Raw genomic sequence first — 15,703 nt, forward strand, 5'->3', positions numbered from 1 at the left:
AATATTTCTACAGAGTTTCCAATATATAAAAACGGACATTTTATCTTCCGTTAACAAACATCAAAGGCACGTCCACAAGTTCTGGTGCTTGCAGTTCCTCTCAATGCCAGCAGGTGGCGCCTCACGTGCAGGTTTGAATATTAACCACATAGTGTCCCCCAACCATTTGGTCCGGGAAGGCGTCTTTTCAAGACAGGAATCAAGATTTGACGGGAACCTGCTAATTAGTTTGAGGTCCACTTATCGTACACCAGGCATTGTCCTAGTTGCAGTCTCACAGCAGGGCAGTGTGGAGGAGTGGGGTTCTCAAGTGGTTCCGAGACTCTTGGCACCTCAATTTGCAGAGTGCATGTCCGCTACAATTGTTTCGTGCCCCCTACTGGATTTGTCTAATCAGGTTGTACTGTTGTTAGACCATTCTGGTCTACCATTCTGGTCTAACAACAGAAATGCTCCATTATAGGAATATCAACAAAGCAAATAAAACGATGTGATTACAAGAATGTACACAATGTACGAGCAAGTGCCTAAAGTAACTAAGAGAGCGAGAAGAAACTGTCAGTGTGAATGAAATCAATTTAAAATTGTGACTAGTAGAGTGCTAATGAAGAGGGTTGAATGTCATGTCCAAATCCAGTCTACTGCTTATGCATTTGGGTGAAAAGTGATAAGAATCATCCATTACCTGTCCTGAGGCAGAGACGGTCAAAGTCCGAGCAACAGCTATTGTAGGTCTTACATAGATTGTCACAGCGACAGTTTGGTGGTTCCATCTCAACCAGCTCAAAACACCTGTTTCTGCAGGAACTAGATGTCGGCACATACCGCGATGTAGAATGCACTGCAAAAAAAAAAAACACAAAAAGGTAAAGGTTTAGAAGAGTTTGTCTGGAAAGTGACTATTGTCTGTTTTAATTGCTGTATCATTAGGATTGTTGGTGCTTTGACGCAACACTGAGTGCAAGTCACAGAGTAAAATACAGATATTTCTGATGAGCTAAGAGGAAAGAGATGCAAGAGTGCTTGGCCCAAGCAATGTATCAAACTCCAACAGTGAAGAACTGATTTCATTTCAATAGTGTACAGCAGTTCTTAAATCATTGTATTGTAAAGTGCAAACTTTACAACTTTATTGCAATATAGGTTGTGGGACTGGTTGATAGAGAAAAGCCAGTTGCCGGGGTGTACAGTGTTCCCTCGCTATATCGCAGTTCACCTATTGCGAATTCAGTGCATTGTGTTTTTTTTTTTTTTTCATATTCACATCACACACGATTCACCGTATCAGATTTTTTTTTTGGGGGGGGGGGGGGTTGTTAATAAATGCTCCCTGGCCTAAAACAAAACTGTAAAAACAAAAACAAAAAAACATTTTGTAATTTCTCGTGCATCCACATTGGCCCGCCCCCAGTCGATAGAGCACAATATAAATACTGCTGGTATCTTCTTTTCCTTTCGGCTTGTCCCGTTAGGGGTCGCCACAGCGCGTCATCCTTTTCCATGTAAGCCTATCTCCTGCATCCTCCTCTCGAACACCAACTGCCATCATGTCTTCCCTCACGACATCCATCAACCTTCTCTTTGGTCTTCCTCGAGCTCTCTTGCCTGGCAGCTCCATCCTCATCATCCTTCTTCCAATATAGTCACTATTTCTCCTCTGGACGTGTCCAAACCATTGAAGTCTGCGCTCTCTAACTTTGTCTCCAAAACATCGAACCTCGGCCGTCCCTCTGATGAGCTCATTTCTAATTTTATCCAACCTGGTCACTCCAAGAGCGAACCTCAACATCTTCATTTCCGCCACCTCCAGCTCTGGTTCCTGTTGTCTCTTCAGTGCCACTGTCTCTAATCCATACATCATGGCTGGCCTCACTACTGTTTTATAAACTTTGCCCTTCATCCTAGCAGAGACTCTTCTGTCACATAACACACCTGACACCTTCCTCCACCCGTTCCAACCTGCTTTGACCCGTTTCTTCACTTCCTGACCACACTCACCATTGCTCTGGACGGTTGACCCCAAGTATTTAAAGTCCTCCACCCTTGCTATCGCTTCTCCCTGTAGCCTCACTCTTCCCCCACCACCCCTCTCATTCATGCACATGTATTCTGTTTTACATCGGCTAATCTTCATTCCTCTTCTTTCCAGTGCATGCCTCCATCTTTCTAATTGTTCCTCCAGCTGCTCCCTGCTTTCACTGCAGATCACAATGTCATCTGCAAACATCATGGTCCATGGGGTTTCCAGTCTAACCTCATCTGTCAGCCTATCCATCACCACTGCAAAAAGGAAGGGGCTCAGGGCTGATCCCTGATGCAGTCCCACGTCCACCTTAAATTCTTCTGTCACACCTACAGCACACCTCACCGCTGTTCTGCTGCCCTCGTACATGTCCTGTATTATTCTAACATACTTCTCTGCCACTCCAGACTTCCGCATGCAGTGCCACAGTTCCTCTCTGGGTACTCTGTCATAGGCTTTCTCTAGATCTACAAAGACACAATGTAGCTCCTTCTGACCTTCTCTGTACTTTTCCATCAAAATCCTCAAGGCAAATAATGCATCTGTGGTACTCTTTCTAGGCATGAAACCATACTGTTGCTCGCAAATACTCACTTCTGTCCTGAGTCTAGCCTCCACTACTCTTTCCCATAACTTCATTGTGTGGCTCATCAACTTTATTCCTCTATAGTTGCCACAGCTCTGCACATCACCTTTGTTCTTAAAAATGGGCACCAGTACACTTTTCCTCCATTCCTCAGGCATCTTCTCACGCACTAGAATTCTATTGAACAAGCTGGTCAAAAACTTCACAGCCACATCTCCTAGATGCTTCCATACCTCCACAGGAATGTCATCAGGACCAACTGCCTTTCCATTTTTCATCCTCTTTAATGCCTTTCTAACTTCCCCCTTACTAATCATTGCCACTTCCTGGTCCACCGCACTTACCTCTTCTACTCTCCCTTCTCTATCATTTTCCTCATTCATCAACTCCTCGAAGTATTCTTTCCATCTAGCAAGCACACTGCTGGCACCAGTCAACGTATTTCCATCTCTATCCTTAATCACCCTAACCTGCTGCACATCCTTCCCATCTCTATCCCTCTGTCTGGCCAGCCTGTATAGATCCTTTTCTCCTTCTTTAGTGTCCAACCTGCCATACATGTCATCATATGCCTCTTGTTTTGCCTTTGCCACCTCTACCTTTGCCCTGTGTCGCATCTCAATGTATTCCTTTCGCCTCTCCTTGGTCCTCTCAGTGTCCCACTTCTTCTTAGCTAACCCTTTTCCTTGTATGATTTCCTGTACTGTGAGGTTCCACCACCAAGTCTCCTTCTCTCCTTTCCTGCCAGAAGATACACCAAGTACTCTCCTGCCTGCTTCTCTGATCACCTTGGCTGCAGTGGTCCAGTCTTCTGGAAGCTCCTGCTGTCCACCGAGAGCCTGTATCACCTCTTCCCGAAAAGCTGCACAACACTCGTCCTGTCTCAGCTTCCACCACATGGTTCTCTTCTCTGCCTTTGTCTTCCTAATTGTCCTCCCCACCACCAGAGTCATCTTACACACCGCCATCCTATGCTGTCTAGCCACACTCTCCCCTACCACTACCTTACAGTTGGTAACCTCCTTCAGATTACATCGTCTGCACAAGATGTAATCCACCTGTGTGCTTCTACCTCCGCTCTTGTAGGTCACCCTATGTTCGTGCCTCTTCTGAAAAAAAGTGTTCACTACAGCCATTTGCATCCTTGTTGCAAAGTCTACCACCATCTGTCCCTCCAAGTTCCTTTCCTGGATGCCGTACTTACCCATCACTTCTTCATCACCCCTATTACCTTCACCAACATGTCCATTACAATCTGCACCAATTACGACTCTCTCTCTGTCTGGGATGCTCAGAACTACATCATCTAGCTCCTTCCAGAATTTCTCTTTCACCTCTAGGTCACATCCTACCTGTGGGGCATAGCCACTAATCACATTACACATAACACCCTCAATTTCAAATTTCAGCCTCATCACTCGATCTGATACTCTTTTCACCTCCAAGACATTCTTAGCCAACTCTTCTTTCAAAATAACCCCGACTCCATTTCTCTTCCCATCTACACCATGGTAAAATAATTTAAACCCTGCCCCTAAACTTCTAGCCTTACTGCCTTTCCACCTGGTCTCCTGGACACACAATATATCAACCTTTCTCCTAATCATCATGTCAACCAACTCCCGAGATTTTCCTGTCATAGTCCCAACATTCAAAGTCCCCACATTCAGTTCTAGGCTCTGTGTTTTCCTCTTCTCTTTCTGCCGAAGAACCCGCTTTCCACCTCCTCTTCTTCTTTGACTTCAACCCACAGTAGCTGAATTTCCAACGGCGCCCCGCAGGTTGACGGCGCCGGTGGCGGACGTTGTTAACCCGGGCCACGACCGATCTGGTATGGAATTCTTTGGATGAACGCTCATATTTGTTTGGCAAGGTTTTAAGCCGGATGCCCTTCCTGACGCAACCCTATGCATTTATCCGGGCTTGGGACCGGCCTACAGTTTGCACTGACTTGTGCCACCCATAGGGCTGCATTATAAATACTGCTGGTATACTATAATTTAAATGAAAAAAAATATTTCACATGGTATACTGGTACTGAGGAGTTGTGAAAAAGGTATTCTTTCATTTGAATATGATATGTAATGTAAAACATTTATATAACAGTAAAAGTTCGCTGCTCAACCATGAGAATCATGACGTACTCGTGAGCTCATATTGATATAAAATCCATAAAATCCAAAATATTGGGGATTTATATTTTCAGATGGGAGAGGGGCCATAATTAGAGATTAGATGATGAGTCCACATGAATTTTGGTGGAAATTGGTCACAGTTTTGTGACATTAAGCTACGTGAGGTTTTTCTGTATAGTGAGCGCACATGGAGAGGAAAAGTTTTCCATCCATCCATTTTCTGTACCGCTTTATCCTCACAAGGATCCATGGCAGCCTATCCCAGCTATCTACGGGCAAGAGGCGGGGTGCATCTTGAACTGGTCGCCAGCCAATCACAGGGTACATACAAACAAACATTTGCACACACGGGCAATTTAGAGTCTTCAATCAACCTACCATGCGTGTTTTTGGAATGTGGGAGGAAACCAGAGTGCCTGGAGGAAACCCACGCCGGCACGGGGAGAACATGCAAACTCCACACAGGACAGGTCGGGATTTGAACCCCGGTCCTCAGAACTGTGAGGCAGATGTACTAACCAGTCGTTCACCGTGCCACCGGAAAACATTCACTGTCAATAAAAAAACAAACATTAGATATTTCATTCTGATATTTTCAGAGGAAGTGGGCATAGGTAGAGATGTCCACATAAATTTGGGTGATGACTGATCGCAGTCTTGTGACATTAGGCAACATTAAGCTTTTTCTGTATAGGGCGCAGCCTGTGGGCAGGAAAACGGTGAACTGCCATAAAATAAATAGTATTGGGGATTTCCTTCTGATATTTTCAGATGGGAACGGGGCATAATTAGAGATGTCCACATGGATTATGGTGACAATTGGTTGCAGGTTTCTGACATGGTGATGTGAATCCTTTTCTCTATAGTAAGCAGACAATGGGGCGGAAAACACTTACCATCCATAAAATCAAAAATATTATGGATTTTGTTCTGATATTTTCAGATGGGGAAGTGGCCATGATTACAGATGTCCATATAAACTTTGTTGATGATTGGTCACAGTTTTGCGACATTAAGCGACAAACAATCAACGTAGAATTGAGCGCACATGTTGGAGTAGTCGACCCCTCCATTTCCCTGCCCACATTTAATTATGCAAATCATATTTAAATGAACCCTGCACCTGAGATCCCGATCTCTGCATGATCAGAAAAAAAGGAAAATGAGCAAGGTAATGAAGAAAACATTTTTTTCTGAATGTGAAGTTGCTCAATGAGGTGGAGGCGCACAAGAAAATCCTCTTTTGGCACGCTGTCCTCTGGCATTAACAACAAGCGAAAGAGGAGTGAATGGGACAGCGTGTGTGCGGCTGTCAGTGCTGTGAGGTCAGAACAACGCACACACGTTGAAGTAAAAAAGAAGTGGTCAGACATTAAGGTGGATGTGAAGCGGAGGACAGCTGCCCACCGCCAAAGTGTGGACAAAACAGGCGGAAGAACTGGTGCGGAGGGCCTTACCCCGTTCGAGGAGAGAGTCGCTGCAATCATGGTTGACACTGCTCTCTCAGGGGTGGTGGGACCACATGTGGCTGACTCTGATTACCCCAAAAGGTTAATAATAACATGTATTTTTACAACTAAAAAAAAATTTGTTCATACAGTAACCTACATTCAGCCCTATAAGATAAAGGTTAATGCGTATATGTTGTATGTATGGTATTTGGAACAAATCTTTTGAATTCAAATAGAAGCACATCAGCATATCAAAGAGGACATCAAAAACTTTTGACTCCTTTTTGATTACTCAATTTATGATTTTAATCATAAATCACGCACACTGGGGGGACATCGGTTGAACGTGATTAAAATGACATAAATTACCCATCCATTTTCTGAGCGGCTTCTCCTCACTAGGGTCGCGGGCGTGCTGGAGCCTATCCCAGCTGTCATCGGACAGGAGGTGGGGTACACCCTGAACTGGTTGCCAGCCAATCGCAGGGCACATACAAACAAACAACCATTCGCACTCACATTCACACCTACGGGCAATTTAGAGTTGTCAATTAACCTACCGTGCATGTTTTTGGGATGTGGGAGGAAACCGGAGTGCCCGGAGAAAACCCACGCAGGCACGGAGAGAACATGCCAACTCCACACAGGCAGGATTGAACCCCGCTCCTCAGAACTGTGAGGCTGACGCTCTAACCAGTCGTCCACTGTGCCGCCACATAAATTACCCCTCTTCTAAAAACAATTATTTCATTTTAACACATTTTAATCATGTGCAACCAATATACATGTTCAAATTAAGTCAATTCAAAGGACTTTTTTTTCAGCGATGTCCTAGTCACAAGAAATGAGAAATGATCACCTTGATCAATTATTAGGTGTATATATCAGTGATTCATTAAATACACTGGTTAACAAGTGAATTTCGACTCCTTGCCTCTTTTACATTGTTGAACTCAAATGTTGCTGGGCATGAATTGTTCATCAGTGCTAATTGTTCATGTGTCTCTGGTGGGCAGACTTTATAATAAGAGTTTCCCAGCATCACCTCTAAGTGTTGCCAAAGCACCATCAGCTGTAGAAACATGAAGTTGACGTGAGGCACCGCACATTTCCACGGTCATGTCACTCTTGATATATCTGTACTTTGCCATGAAAAAGAACGCACGCTACGTTTTTGTGCGTACGCACCTTTTGTACATGAGGCCCCTGGTCACCACCTCTTCCAGACCCTTCCTATTAGGTGCTATTAGGTAGGCGCTATGATCAAACCAAAGTAAAACAAGCAGACATTCCAACAGCTTGTTCCCTCTTGTCATTAAATTGCTAGTGCATCATTTGCACAACTCTAATTGTATCAGCATTATCACATTACTGGTAACTTTTCATTGTTCAGTGACTCTCTATAGTGTGCGTTTGTCTTTTTATGTCTCAAAAGTACATTTTGTCAAAATGGTGGTCTATTGTCATACTGAAGCGGCTCCAACTACCAGAGACAAATTCCTTGTGTGTTTTTCACATACTTTGCAAATAAAGATGATTCTGATACTGATAATAATAATAATAAATAGAGCTGCGAGCCTCTATTAAGGGTCCACGTTGGGGTACTGACACATTGCTGATCCACGGAATAGAAATGTGCACCACACTTTTCAGATTATATCATTTCATTCCAGTTCACAATTATTTGTAGCACAACAAAACAGCGACATGCTGTTCGCCACAACAGCATGTCACCACAACAACCGCATAAGATGATATGGAAAGCTTTGAATCACTTTTCATCTTTACTATGTTTAGATGAGACAGCCAAAATTTAAAGTGGATTGGATATAATCTGTAGGAGGAGTTCATAAAAATATGATGGCTGTAAAAGTGGAAAAAATAGGTCAGAATTTGAAAGTAAATAAAAAATTGCAGACTTCCTGTTGGGTTTGGGATATGGCTCCAAGAGACTATTTTGTAGATCTTGGGCTGCTACATTCAGTATGCCTCCCAATTTTGGTAGACCTCGGTGAAACGTACAGCCGAGGATGCTTTGTTGAAATTTTGTAGTGGGCGCTACTGAGCCATTTTTAAGAAATTGTACGATTAACCTCTAAAATATTGAATTGTTTTCCAGGTTTGATGTGTGTGCAGTTTCATGAGTTTGCATGCATGTTTTGACCCTCCAAACATCATTGGTTTCTTGGCAAACAGCGCGACGAACAGTATGTCGGCAACAGCATTGTAAGAAATGAAAAGCTTTTCATAACTTTTCATCTTCTATATGTTTAAATGAAACATCCAAAGTTTGAAGTCAATCGGATAAAATTTCTAGGAGGTGTTCGTTAGAACATGATGGCTGTACTCGATGAAAAATAGATCAGGCTTTGAAAGTAAATAAAAAATGGCGGACCTCCAGTTGGGTTTAGGGTATGGCCCCAAGAGACCTTTTTGTAGACCATGTGCCTCCCAATTTTGGTAGATGTAGGTGAAACGTAAAGCCGGGGCTGCTGCTTTGAAAGTTTATAGGGGGGGCTACTGAGCCATTTTGAAAAAATTGTACAGAAAAACTTAAATATTTAAATGTTTGCCAGGATTGTTGTGTGTAAGTTTCATGAGTTTGCATGCATGTTTAGGACCCTCAAAACGTGTTGGTTTCTTGGCAAAAGCAAGTCGTCACTGCAACAGCGTTTCTCGAAAACTCACAAACTTTGTATTGTGACATCATGAAGGCCTTAACAGTCATCCTAGCAAATAGGTAGATCGGATTAACCTGCTAGCAGGAAAACAACAACGAATGACACGTCATTTGCTTGTGACAGTAGGTGGTGCTATTAGTACGATTATTCGCCCATCCCCGCCGCCCCCCCCAGATGCCTTTAAGTGGGGACTGTCATCAAGTGTGTGAAATCTTGAAAAGATACGTCCATCTAGAGTGAAGTTACAGCAGCTTTTGATGTCACGGCGAATCATCAAAATTCGCCACGCGGCCACAGCCACGCCTTATGCTGAAAAGTAATTTTTTATTTTTTTTTCAAAGCATGAGCAATGTCTTGAGGCTTAACTGACAAAATTTTAGGTGGATCTGTTCAACGTGCTCGGCGCAGTACATTCAAATGGGAAGGAAGACATTCGTTGTTGTTACTAGGTGGCACTATAATGTATGTATAACAAAATATTGTCTTACAGATATTTCAGGGCGTGACTATTATGAAACGTGAAGTTTTGGATTTTTTGGACTATGTGCAAGGAACAACTTTTAATATCACAGGCCTGGAGATACTACACACCAAGTCTGAAGTCAATCGGATGAAAGCTGTAGGGCAAGTTCATGTGAATGTGGAAAAATGGTCAAAAAAAGGCCCAAAATTCTATTTAAAAGAAAATCTAAGATCACTTCCTGTTGATTTTAACGTGGCTTCTGCTGACTTTTTTGTGTGTCTCGCTCGGGGTGCGAGACGTATCTCCCACTTTTTGTAGCCGTAGGGGACACACAGTGTCCATTGTTTGTTAGATTTGTAGGGGCACTACAGAGCCATTTTTCCGACTACAATTGGCATTGGTTCACAGTTTGTACACGAGCACCTAAAAAAGATAAAAATCATGATTACGTCTTCTCAAATCATCCATCCATCCATTTTCCACACCATTTATCCTCACTCGGGTCGCGAGTGTGCTTGAGCCTATCCTCGCTGACTCTACCGCTGAAGTCACTGGCACAGTCTTGCTCTCGTTCGTCTCAGGCCACTGCTCCCTGTGGCTAAAGCATTCAACCACTGACGTCACTACATGGCAGCCGCATGTTGAGGTGGCTTTTTGAATGCGCAGACAGTGATTCATTTATGACCAGATTTGATGAATGAATAGCTAGGCGTCTGATATCATGTGAATTTTTTTAACTACCATAATTTCCCATGTATCATGCAAATTTTTTTCCTTAAAAAACTGTCAAAAGTCAATAGTGTGCAATTATACATACCTATAGGGGAAAATAAAAAAAGATTTCACACTATATAAATGTATGACGCCATCCAGAGGTTATGAAAAAGCTACACACTTTAATTCCAATATGCCACCAACAACTAAAGGTTATAAAAAAGGTGTACACTTTCATTCTAGTATGCCACCGCCACCTAGAGGTTATGAAAAAGGTGTAGCCTACACTTTCATTCCAATATGACAGGGGTACATATGACTGCATATATGTACAGTTGTGCTTGTAAGTTTACATACCCAGGCAGAATTTGTGAAATGTTGTTTTGTTTAAATACGACTGATGACTGAACAACAACCATCATTAATTTCTTTATGTTTATGTTTTGTTTAATGACAATGCTTTTCTGAAATGCTTGACAGTTTAATTCGAATCCCTTTAAAATAAATTTTGTTTTGAAAAAATGTTTTGCCTGGACCTTCACGTTTTCTTTAAAGAATTGTGCAACTCTTACAAATTCTGTCTGGGTAATCAAACATGAGCACAACCTTTCTCTTTTAATAAATAAAAGTGGGGATGTGAATTTCAAAATAAGAGCAAGTAAATAAAAAAGGTTACGTGTTCAAATAAAGTGCTTCAGAATAATTTGAAATAAACTAACGAAATACAGATAATACTTCATGTTTTGATCATATGGGTAGAAGCAAAATCATGCATTGTAAAAATGCATTATACCTAGGTAGAAGGGTCAGAATTTTGAGGTCAACTTTGGGGGTGCGTATTATACATGGATGCGCACATGCGTATTATACATGGAGGCCGCACATGCCCGCCGCCCAAGTAGTAACCCACATAGCGTAACCTCCCTCCATCCAGCTCCACACTTCCTTGGGTTGGCGGTGAGCCCAGCCTGCCTCAGTGGCTTGAGCACTGCCACTACCTGCCGCATATACTCCGCCCCAGCTGTTACTGTGGATGATCATATGCAACATACGGATGCAGCACACGATCCATGAGGCATTGGAAAGTGGCCGGTGCAGCAAACAATCCAAATGAAAGTGTAGCAAATTGGTACAAACAATACGGAGTGGAGAAGGCTGTTTTTTTCCTTAGAATCTAGAGACAAGGGAATTTCCCAGTAGCCCTTGGTTAAATCCAGTGTGAACAGTGAAAGAATGAAAAAGGCGAACAGTGCCCAGCCGATTCCAGGAGTTTGTCGACCTGAGGCATTGGTAGGTATCAAACTTTGAAACTTTATTTATCTTGCGATAGAACCATCCTTCTTGACCACAAGAAGAATGGGACAAGACCAGGCACTCTTTAAGTCTTCTGTTACTCCCAACTCCAGCATTGATTTCAATTTCTCCAAAACTACTTTTTGTGTGTGTGTGTGTGTGTGTGTGTGTGTGTGTGTGTGTGTGTGTTCTGGTAACCGATAGGCTCGTGTGTGTCCTACGATTGGCTGGCAACCAGTTCAGGGTGTACCCCGCCTCCTGCCCGATGATAGCTGGGATGGGCTCCAGCACTCCCGTGACCCTTGTGAGGATAAGCGGCTCAGAAAATGGATGGATGGATGGATGGATTCAGTACATGATTTGGTCGCACCCTTTTTTGGGCAGTATATATATATATATGTATATATATATATATATATTGTGTGCACCTGCCAACCTGTGCCATCTGTCATGGAGACGTCGCGTAGACCACCATTGAGCTGGAACCAGCCGACGAAGTGGTGACATGTTGCGAATATGCCCTATGAAGCACAGTTGTCAACGGCACCTCCCAAGAGCTGATGACCTTTGCATTCCTGCCTCCTGACCTTCAACCAGCCGACCTTTTTCGATGGACTGATCTAATAACCAATAATTTGGGAAACCCTCTTTTCAAATGTGACAGTTCATGACAATGGCGACAATGGATTTATTAGTTAGAAAGCCCACAATGGAATTCATAACCACCGACCTTCGCAAGAACTCAAATGAAGTACAATGTACAAAAGTAAGCAAAAAGTACAAAACCATCTGAGATCATTGGTGGAGCACGGGTGACGCCCATTGGCGTTTAAGAGTCACTGCAAGTTGGAAATTACTATCCACAGTTTTACCAGGTTAAATGTCTGTTTTGATATTTTATGAACCCTGCACGAATGCTCCAAGTATATATCATGATAGCAATGTCACGAATGACTGTTTTTTTCACAGGTCTTCAATTTTCACAAATTGTGATTTCTAAGGTTTTCAAACAACACAAATTCGAATTTGACCCTGAAATGCTTGAACAAATTCAATTTGTAGGAACTCAGGCAATTGACATCACCCATATAGACAACACTCTACGCGCCATCAGTATTGACGCAAAAACACCCGAGCCCCCCTTTATGCACTCCTGGTCCGCGGCAGAAAACTTCTTAATAGCCTTGGTCAGTCTCGGGTACTGCATGACTTTCAGCATATCCTACCTGCTCTATCGAAATACTCAAAACTTGCAGTATTCTAAATCAGTGCTCAAATGCGCGGCCCAAAATGTTCCATAAGAAAAGAATGGCTGAACCCAGACCTAACTCCATATGGACAGTGGAGGAGGTCCTCCTTGACCTAAATTGCCCCTCGGACCTCTCCACCTCCTCTTGAACCTAGATTAAGATTTCATTATTTCGTAAAGGGCGGCACGGTGGACGACTGGTTAGAGCGTCAGCCTCACAGTTCTGAGGACCCGGGTTCAATCCCTGGCCCCGCCTGTGTGGAGTTTGCATGTTCTCCCCGTCCCTGCGTGTGTTTTCTCCGGGCACTCCGGTTTCCTCCCACATCCCAAAAACATGCATTAATTGGAGACTCTAAATTGCCCGTAGGGGTGACTGTGAGTGCGAATGGTTGTTTGTTTGTATGTGCCCTGCGATTGGCTGGCAACCAATTCAGGGTGTACCCCGCCTCCTGCCCGATGACAGCTGGGATAGCCTCCAGCACGCCCGCGACCCTAGTGAGGAGAAGGGGCTCAGAAAATGGATGGATGGATGGATTATTTCGTAAAGATTAGAACCTCTACTTGGCACCTCCCTTCTCCTTGAATGATGAATTGGGTTCTACACCTGACTTTGTGCTCAGTCGAAGCTAATTTTCTCTTCTCCCTTTCTTCTTTAGAACTTTGTTGAATTTCGCCTTTTTTTCCTTTTGTTTTGTTTGTTTTTGGCTGAGAACTCTACACATAGTTAGTTTTTACCTTTAGTATTGGCTTCTCCCGTGCACTAGGGTCGCGGGCGTGCTGGAGCCAATCCCAGCTATCATCGGGCAGGAGGCGGGGTACACCCTGAACTGGTTGCCAGCCAATCGCAGGGCACATACAAAAAAACAACCATTCACACTCACATTCAGACATACGGGCAATTTAGAGTCCCCAATTAATGCATGTTTTTGGGATGTGGGAGGAAACCAGAGTGCCCGGAGAAAACCCACGCAGGTATGGGGAGAACATGTTTCATTTTGTTTTTTTGAATCCTCAAAATAAAAATTACATTTAAAACAAAATCTGTTTTCTTATATTTCTATAATTTCATCAATGCAATGAAACCACAGATCAATAATGGAAGTTAAACTTAAAACACCAGAGTACAGCAGAGTAGTCACATGGTGCGTCATTCTCTCCAGGATGCGTTTCAGAAAAAATAAAAATTGAATCATGAATGCTCATGTCATTTGGATAGTAGGCTAATATAGACGCTTAACAGCATGTGTTGCCTTCATTATAACGCTTATAAAAGGCTTTTAATTTTTTGCGGCTCCAAGACAAATTTGTTTTTTGTTTTTTTGGTCTAATATGGCTCTTTCAACATTTTGGGTTGCCGACCCCTGTTCTAGATAAATCAAAATTCTGGGTAAACTCGTGGTTAATTCCACTGATATCAATAAATGACACAAATGTGAAAAGCAAAATGTAAACCAATTACTGTGAGAGGTGACAATACCGGTTTTGTGAAAATGCGCAATTCACAACACTAAGTTCAGAACCACTATTTGTTTGCACTCAGAGTTAACAGTTTTGTTTGAAATAATGTTTGTTTTAAATGCTGACAAATTATCAAAGCAAATGTATTTATATAGCAACTTTTAAAAGTTAGGTCTGGGTTCAGCCGTTCCTTTTCTTATGGAACATGATTTACAGCAATTAAAATGATGACAACATTTGAGGTATCTGAGATGGAAGACAAGACTATCTGACTGACAAGATGTGTACAATTTATGCACAAAAAGGACTTGGTGTGAGTGACTTTGCGGTCTGCTGATTACTGATGTGTTGGTGCGTGTATGTTTATGTCTGTGTGTGGTGTTTGAGAGACGAATGCTGTGTGTTTTTTTTTTATGTTGTGCTGTCTGTGACATTTCCCAAGTCCCAAGTCAAATCCCACCGTTTGGGCTACCAGCAAATATAGGGTTAATTAGGAACTATCTGCCGATTCAATTGAAATCGATACCATTGGGCCAAATTCCGTCCGGTATTAACCGCTTTTTGGTTGTCGAGAATGTTTTTTTTTTTGGTTTGTCTTTTGTATTTGACTAAAGTGAGCATGGGAGGGATGACGTGTCACTTTATCAAAAGGGGGTGGGGGGTAATGTCTGGAGGTGTTTTTGTTTTCTTCTCTTCCTCTTGTTTTGTTGGTTTTGTTTTTTGTTTTGTCTTGTTTTGTGCTCTGGAGTACAAAGGCAGTGGATTGTTTTATTTTTGTGCTTAGCAGCACAGGTCACATCACACGTTGCATTATTATGTTTGACACATAATTGATTGCCACAAAATCTGAATTTATAGATTCACTGAGAACCAATTCATCAGGCTGCAAACAGAGCAGCAAATACAAATGATGATTGTTCTACAAACATTTAATGTCTATAATTTTGAACTCGTTATGGAACATTCACCTATGGAACATTCACCTATTTGGGTTGACATATGAAGCGATATAGACTAAACTGTGCACATTTGTCATTAGGTCAACATGGCATGATATAGTGGCTTTCCATATGCGGTATACATATTACAAATTACACAAATTACAAGATTTGTAGACTATAGGTTGAAAAAGGAGCACAGGGGTCTTACTGAAATTCTTAGCTGATACTGGCATACAGTCAGCAAAGATACATTTTAACTGTGGTCTGAAAAACAACATTTCTAAATTTCAAACCACAAAACTTCAGACGTAAAAACGAATAATGATACAGATGTTACATTTGGGCATGACAAATTATTGCAGGTCCTGGATCAGTAATTATTCATAACTGACTGTGTCATTGGCATCCCTTGAACAAAAATGCTGAGGCAGATTTTATCAAACGAAAGAAAGTCCTTCGTTTGCCAGACTACTCAAAACCCTTCACTTGTTATTTACATGACATTGTGTTGACACAGACACAGGTTTTTGGGGGAAAGGAAAACTACCTATCTGGAGATTTAATTCCACCCAAAGTTTTGTCATGTGTCGAGAGCACTTTTTATGTATTTACATTGAGTAATGTTTTGATTATCAGTCTCAAAGATAATGATAATATATTAATAATTATATTACTATAAAGTTTATGGATATAGGGTTGGACCATATTG

The 15,703-nt window shown here is 42.3% G+C and overlaps 1 protein-coding gene across 2 annotated transcripts in view; it reads right to left on the bottom strand.

Annotated features, from left to right (window-relative positions):
• enpp2 (ectonucleotide pyrophosphatase/phosphodiesterase 2) overlaps nt 1-15,703 on the bottom strand; it is a 297,302-nt gene that overhangs the window by 240,236 nt on the left and 41,363 nt on the right. For both annotated transcript variants that reach the window (XM_061673612.1, XM_061673611.1), the window contains exon 3: nt 686-841. In XM_061673612.1, coding sequence (XP_061529596.1) covers nt 686-841 — 156 coding nt within the window. The remainder of the gene's footprint in view (nt 1-685; nt 842-15,703) is intronic.

Source organism: Phycodurus eques, chromosome 4, assembly GCF_024500275.1.
Source record: "Phycodurus eques isolate BA_2022a chromosome 4, UOR_Pequ_1.1, whole genome shotgun sequence".
In the NCBI taxonomy this organism is placed as follows: Eukaryota; Metazoa; Chordata; class Actinopteri; order Syngnathiformes; family Syngnathidae; genus Phycodurus; species Phycodurus eques.